We start from the raw sequence: 7,515 nt of genomic DNA, 5'->3' as shown, positions 1-7,515 counted from the left end.
CAGGAACAGCACTCAGGTAGATTATATTGATCTATAATTAAGACAAAAGCTTTGGTTAAAAACGGAGGCAAGACTTTTGCTCATAGGTGATCTGGATTGTCATTGAGGCAAACACACAAGCTTGTTTTTTTTTTTTTTAATATAAAGTGCGAGATTTCACTAAAAAAGGTTAAAATTGAAGTGAGTAATCTTCGGTGCATAATGCAATTGTTAATTTTAGCTCGTTGCGTGGGTGCCCCTCTGACTTGAACAGCCGGCTGTAGCCTTCATTAGAGAAGAAGCAGGCAGCTCGGGACAGGTGGAGTGGATCAAGCTGTGAACGTGATTTGCTGGAGGCCGGTCATTAGTGTTAGAAACCCAGTCTTGTTTATTTCGTCCCTCACCCTTACTATGGTTGTTGCAATTATTGTGACTATTGACTTTTCGTCTTTTTTCAGGTGGATGATGTGTCAGGCTGTGTAAGGGAATCGCACGGAGATGGGTGTTTTGAACTGTTAATGGGGACATGGGACTCCCGCTGTCTCTGATCCCTCGTGTGGATTTTCCCAGCGTAGAAGGACAGAAGCCGCTCGTAAGTCGCCAAGACCGACAGCAGAAATTCTGCGCAAAAGGTAAAGGGCTGTCATCAGATGGCTGTCATCTCATCTGTATATTTTTCTCATTCTATAAATATGCCTGTTTGCATAAAACAGTTCATGAAAGGCAACCAAAACAGACAGGATCTGTATCAGGGATTCAACTGCCTTAGTGTTTGTAAAATTAGAGCTCAATTTGTTCTTTTTTTTTTTTTTTTTTTTAAAAGCTGGCCACAATCTGTTTTTTATTGAAACCCTCTGGAAAAAAAGTTAGGGCAACAGAAGTCCCATCTCCTCCCCCCACTCAGTACATTGAGAACCAAACGATTTGCTACTGGGAAACAGAACTTTTTGTTTGGTTAACTACACACATCCCCGGTGTCACTGAAATACAAGAGATCTGTCAGATACACTGAATGGATATCCTCAAACCTCCCCAAACCTAAGAGCCTTGCTCACCAGGCCCTCACAGACTCCCAAGTACCATCCTTGAGGAAAATTTCCTTTTCCATTCCCACAATCCTTTGCCAAGTGAGCTTGTCCTGTCATGGTAGGTCTTAGCAAATTTGCAACAGAAATTACTGCAATTTAGATTTTTCTCATGCTTCCTATGTCCAGTTGGAAATAAAGTTACTGAACTAGTAAATGATAAACACTCCCAGAGAAACATGTCAAGACACTGATTTGTCCAGTAATAGTTACCATTGTAATGACTAGGAACAGGGCAGTCATTACTTGGGAATTTTTGTGAAAAAACTGACTTTCTAGGCTACAAGGTCTTTCTCTTATTTTTCTTTCTCCTTCGTTCCTCTCTTTTCTTCTTTCTTTTCCTCCTTCCTTCTTTTCTCTCCTTTCTTGTTTTTCTTAAAAAAAAAAAATTGAGGAGGAAGTAAATGCTAAATTATTGAGGAGCCCCCTTTGACAGCACGTCAGAAGGGGAAGTGTCAGGGCTTTATGGAGGAAGGGAGAAAAAAGTACTAATAACAGGCTTACACTTTGAAAAGCCATTTCCAGTGTCTGTGTAGTCGTCTCTTGTGAGCCTGGAGCATCGGAGTTCAGTTGTGATAGCTTCCTTCTGCAGAATCTCCAGCATCAGTCACCGACAGGGCTTGGGGAGGGCTTCTGCTTTTAATAGCGTCACTGTTACTTTGAAGCCTGAAACTGTTGTCCCTGAAAGGTTTACTGCCAAATTTAGATCCTATGTGTATACTGAATTATTACCTCTTACATTGACTTCTGCCCCTTGTAGAGTGTACTGAATCCCTTATACCCAGGAAGGTATGTCTGTGGTTGAAATTTGCAAATGATTTATGAGTCATCTTAGAGATGCTGCAGAACCTAGTACCACCTCCCGACTCAGAAGTGGAGGAAGAGTTGGGGAGATACTCTCTTCTTCTTTTGCTTCTACTTTGTAGAGGAGCATAGGAACCGGGAGACGTGTGGGACTTTCATGTCTCATTTTAAGATGTATTGACCCACCTTGACGGCAAGGTGTATTCACAAGAGCATGTTTATGTGTTTGGAGGGGCGTGGACAGGGCAACTGAATCTGCCTCTCGTGTTTGTCTTGGGTACTTGATTTGATCTTGTTTTATTCTCCTTTTGTATAAAATTGTCAGGGAGGCTGGAGTTGCTTATTCGAATTTGAGTACAAAGGGAAAAATCAAATATCTCAAGGATAATGGTCAAGACTTCACCCTGTGCTGACATTACTTTCTGATGTCTTAACCTTGTAGGGTGTCAAATCTTGTTATTTTAATTTGCATCTGGGAGAATGTCTGAGCCAGGAGACCTGAGTCAGACCATAGTGGAGGAAGGCGGGCCTGAGCAGGAGACGGCCACTCCAGAGAATGGCGTGGTTAAATCCGAAAGTCTGGACGAGGAGGAAAAACTGGAATTACAGGTGAGCCTGGAGAAGTCCCATTTCTCATACCACTGTGTGCATCCCTTTCTTTCATTTTGAAGATACTCTGAAGGTTTGGGGGTTTTTTGCTTGTAAAGAGTTTGACTAGTAAAATAAATAGGAAATCCATAAAATGAATCTTCTCCTTTCCCAATTATTAGTCTTTTTTTTTTTTTTTTTTTTTCTGACCAAACAGTGCATTCTGGTCAAAATGCCCTTTGAAATGAAAAAAAAAAAAAATCCAAAGAACATATTTAATGACTGAATTTGCCCACAGCTTCTGCATATTAATTTCCAGATCAACTCAAGTAGCCTGTGGAGGACTTCTCCTGAGGCAGCTTTACACTAGCTGAGTTATAAAAATGGGTTTGTAGTCCATGGAATACAGCTCATGACAGACTAAGAAAAATCAAAGACATGAGCTCTGTTGACCTTCCTGGGCAGGCTAAGCTTCGATTCTTATTAGCAGAAAAGCCTAGGGAGAAAGAATGCTCTAGAAGGGGTAGGGGGCAGTTTGGGAGTGATTGACGGTACTGAAAAAGTGATATGATTAAATACTCATGATTTATGAGAGAAGGAGATTTGGTAGAAGGAAAACAAACTGTACTTGCAAATAACCTGTATCGATTTTCTTTAAACCAAACTACAAGAGTGTTAACTCTTCTTATATAAAAAGGGAGCAGAGGCTGATAACAGCATAATGGCCAAAAAAGCCTTCAAGGCCGGCTTTTCCCCTCCCCAGGAGCTGCTGTAAGGAGGGAATGAGAAAAGCTAAATGGTCAAAAGTTTGGGGAAGCAAGAGCTGGGGGAGTCCTCCCTGGTGGTTATAATACCTTGTTGCTGTTGTTATTGATTTTTCAACTCTGGTGACATCTTTTTCTCTCCTTCTCTCCCCTCCCCTCTCCTGGTTGTTGGTGGACTGTTTGTTTGTTTGTTTGATTTTGTTTCTAACATACAGAGGCAACTGGCGGCTCAGAACCAAGAGAGAAGAAAATCCAAGGTAGGGTTCTGGAATTCTACACTGACCTGATATCATGGTTGCATGTGGATTAACATCAGGGTTAGAGAATTTGCCAACGATTCACATGGCTGTATGTGGATCTTGGCTGCACCGGTGCTGCCTGCATTTAATGGGGTCGTGTTGATGCCTCTCTGCTCTATGTGCTTTTTTTGGATGTGGACCATTTTTAAAGTCTATTGAATTCTGTTTTATGTTTTGGTTTTTTGGCCACAAGGTATGTGGGATCTTAGCTCCCTGACCAGGGAACGAACCTGCACCCCCTACATTGGAAGGTGAAGTCTTAACCACTGGACTGCCAGGGAAGTCCCTCTGTAGGCTTTTTAATTAGAGCATTTAGGGTTCACATAGCTGCAGTGTATATATTTGATCCTGGCAGACTTGACAGTGCTTTACAAACAAATAGCTGCTTGTTTTCTTTTCATTTTAAATCAAGTTTGGGGGAAATGTTTTAGTCTGTCTAATTAGTTTCTGCCTCGAAGTAAACAGGTTCTAGTGTTTAGGACACAATCTTCAACTTTTAAAACATCTTCTCAGTCAAGTCACTTCCAAACCCAGTTTTAGTAGAAATTAATTTGTGTTATCTTTTCCTCCTTGTACTTTCATGAAAAGACAGCAATTCATTCTTTGTATGTTTCCAGTGTGATGGGCACAGTTTGCTAGGCATGTTCCTTAAATTCATCCTTCCACATTCTCCTCCACCTGCATCTCCATCAACACTGGGGTCCGATGCTTTAAGCCAGTGTAGACACTGCATCCCCATCAACACAGGGGGCTGATGCTTGGAGCCACTGTAGACAGCACTGAGCAGTGGAGCTGAAGCTTGCTTTTAAAACTCTGATTTGGGAATGTCCAGAGAAGGTGGAGATGATTCGACAGCCTGAGGGTATTTCCTGGGGTTTTTTTCTTTATTTTCCTTTCCTTCTCGTTTCTTTTCCCTCCCCAGTCAGGAGCAGGGAAAGGTAAACTGACTCGCAGCCTTGCTGTCTGTGAAGAATCCTCAGCCAGACCAGGAGGGGAAAGTCTTCAGGACCAGGTATACCCCCCATCATTATGGATCATTGCATGAACGGGATCTACCTTTGTGTGCATGAGTATTAATTTGGCATTAAATAGTGTTTTGGGGGAGCAAAAAACAGTTCAAGAAGGAAAAAGTCTTCTGGCTTCATCCTCTGTTTCTGAGACATTCAATATTAGTTGAACAGTTTGTCACAAAGTATTACATTTGTTTTTTTCCAGACCCTCTGAAAACTGCAAATGGAAAGGAATTCAAAAGAATTTAGATTAAAACTTAAAATGTAAGCACAGTCGTGCTGATATTCCCCAAAGGCTCTCTCTTGATAAAACTGAACCAAATATAGTCCCAAGTATCCCATCTCCTTCCTTATTGGAGATTCTTACCTCCCCAAAATGCACTTGCCTATAAAAAAACAAATCTTGGCTTTTATGAAACTTCAGAAATAGTGAATAAGGTGCATTGAGTTTTGGAGACATACTTTTATGGCCTTTGGTGGAGATTTCTCACTACTGGAAAAATTGTCCAGAAATAAACCTGAGATGATGGTGAATTTGAGTTAATATTATTAATTCATTGCTGCATATCCTTATACCTATTTTTGCTCCTTATAGCAAGACTATTAAGCTCTAAAAATTCAAATGCCAACAAAACCCTTCTGTGACAAAATGGGAAACTTCACATCATATTTATTTTTGTTTGCCTTTCAGGCATCATATTCATTTTTATAAAAATGGTCTTGCTGCTAAAAAATTTTCCTTATTTTATCAGAGGCTGAGAGCAGTCAAGACAAGTAAAATGATTTATCTGAGCCCAGAGGAGGAAAAATTGATTAAGATAGCATTATTTTTGTCGGGCCTTGTTTTGCTTCGCTCTTTTTACTTTAATGAAAATAGTCTAAATTCTCCTCATGGGTACAGAGAGCATTGAGAGCACTTTCTTTAAAAGGACCAAAAATAAATTCCTTATAGATTTTGTCCTAAGAGTATTTTTTTTTCCCTAGCCTCATTTCCTTAAGAAGCCACCCATGTCGTAATCCATGGGCAGGCTAGCTTTCAGTAGCCATCCCTATGTTTCATACACAGGCTTTATTTTACTTGGGCTCTGAGAAATACGTGGCTTTTGTTCAGCATTTTATTTGTGCTTCTTCTTTTAAGGGAGATTGAAAAGGGGGAATAATGTGAATATCACAGCTTATATTATTCAACATTGATTGATGGCTTGTGATGTAATGCACACAATATATGTTAACACTGCAGAATGACAGACCCTGGGAGAGGTAATGCCCCAGTGGTCCCCCACTTCTAATGCCAGGCAGAGGAGGACAGCCTTTATAGATTTCATCTGCTTTTTATCCTATTTGACAAGTACCAGGAGGAAATTTTTTAAGAGATCATCTGTATCATTGTGCCCATCCTGGACCTAAGTCTAGGTTCTCCATACAATTGGTGCAGAGAAATAAGAGGCAAACGGTGCTTTGTTCCTGCTGGTTCCAAGCTGAGTAACTAAGACTAGCTTTGTAGAAATTAGAGCTTGCAAGCCTCTCTTTGGACTGGCTGAGGTGTGGTGGAAGCAGGGGGCTGATAGACACACAAATAAGCGAGTGGCCGTGCTACTTTTTTTAGAAAATAAAGAAGCAGACCTTTGAGCTTGAATGCAATGCCTTCATTAGGTACTACCGGCACTTAAACAAAATGTGGGAACTGAATCCCTGAGAACACTGGCCGAAGTATACAGTATACGGATTGTATTGCTTCCCCAATGTTTGTATATTCACAGTATTTGGAAAACTGCCTTCATTTTCCTGCGTGGGAAAAACTCTTGCTACCTGTATTACTTGATCTCAGACCCATAGCTGATGGTTCAGCCTGTCCTTAAGTTAAAGGAGTTTTGCTTTTCTAATGTTATACTATTTACCTATCAGTGTATTACTGCAACTTGAATCATTCTTTTCCTGTTGTTGGATATAAACTTATCCTGTACCGATGTATTTATTAATACTTGTATTTTATTATTGAGCATATCAATAAAAATATTAAAAAAGAACAGATTGTTTTTTACCAACTCTATAGCACTTTTGTGTGTTCTTTCAACACCAGAATGTGTAGAAAAGACAGGTATGTTTCTGAGTATGGTATTTGTCAACACACGGCATGAGTTTGTACATATTTTTGGTAAATGATGTCCTTTAGCCTGTGCTCTTACATTTATATTTCCAAGCCTCTTTGATTTTAGATTCAAACTTACCGAGGCTGGATGGTTCAATCGGTTTTGAAGAAGCAATGAGACCACTGCCATGGCCTGGTACCATCACTTTCCTCCCCTGATCCACTGTCGAATCGATTCTTCCCCACTCAGAGCCAGAAATGTTCCAGCTGTTTCCTTAACAAGTGGAAGCAAACCGTAACCCTGAAGTCTGCCTGAATCTTTGCTGACTGAGACATTTCTGTCCCAAGTCCGGTGATAAAAGACCTTACAATCAAATTACACTCCATTTTACATAATTTGTATATGTCCATCCCGAGGATAAACATGTAGATATCAGGAAACCCGGCTAAGATAAATATTTACCATGAGAAGGTGTTTTATTTCATCCTCTGTATCATGCATCTTTCCAAACGTGGTGACTTTTTATTCCAGCCTGGAATACACAATGGAGCCTCTCCCAAAAAAGAAATTTGGCTTTGGAGGATTTTTGTTTTCTGCTTGTTAGATTAGCTAGATTTACCAAGAACCATTGAGAATCCCAGGTTGACCGTAATTTGAGGACGTAGAGGCATAGTTTAGTCACATGTAGAGGAGCATTAGTTTAGTTATCAGTGAGAAACACTATTAGTCATTGGGAATATTTTTTTCCTACGTCATAAATGTTAATGTCGCTAGTAGAAGAAAGCTTTCCCATCAAATCATCTCTTACATAAGAGCCAGTGGGCTTAATGTTGGCTCATTTGTCATAGTTTTAATCATAGTGTAGTTTTTTCATGAAACTGAAAAACATAATTTGG

At 40.1% G+C, this 7,515-nt stretch overlaps 1 protein-coding gene across 5 annotated transcripts in view; it reads left to right on the top strand.

Annotated features, from left to right (window-relative positions):
• Positions 1-257: 257 nt before the first annotated feature.
• ARPP21 (cAMP regulated phosphoprotein 21) overlaps positions 258-7,515 on the top strand; it is a 118,771-nt gene continuing 111,513 nt past the window's right edge. The window contains exons 1-6 of one of the 5 annotated variants that reach the window (XM_032648744.1): positions 258-348; positions 438-611; positions 2,311-2,477; positions 3,436-3,477; positions 4,442-4,531; positions 4,735-6,556. In XM_032648744.1, the coding sequence (XP_032504635.1) occupies positions 2,349-2,477; positions 3,436-3,477; positions 4,442-4,531; positions 4,735-4,743 (270 nt within the window). In that variant the 5' untranslated portion in view covers positions 258-348; positions 438-611; positions 2,311-2,348 and the 3' untranslated portion in view covers positions 4,744-6,556. Of the gene's footprint in view, positions 349-435; positions 612-2,310; positions 2,478-3,435; positions 3,478-4,441; positions 4,532-4,734; positions 6,575-7,515 lie in introns of those variants that run through there. The other 4 variants (XM_032648746.1, XM_032648742.1, XM_032648743.1 and 1 more) reach the window with 4 other exon arrangements.

Source organism: Phocoena sinus, chromosome 11 (assembly GCF_008692025.1).
Source record: "Phocoena sinus isolate mPhoSin1 chromosome 11, mPhoSin1.pri, whole genome shotgun sequence".
Classification (NCBI taxonomy): domain Eukaryota; kingdom Metazoa; phylum Chordata; class Mammalia; order Artiodactyla; family Phocoenidae; genus Phocoena; species Phocoena sinus.
The sequence above is the reverse complement of the archived record's forward strand: the minus strand, read 5'-3'. Positions and strand labels throughout refer to the sequence as shown.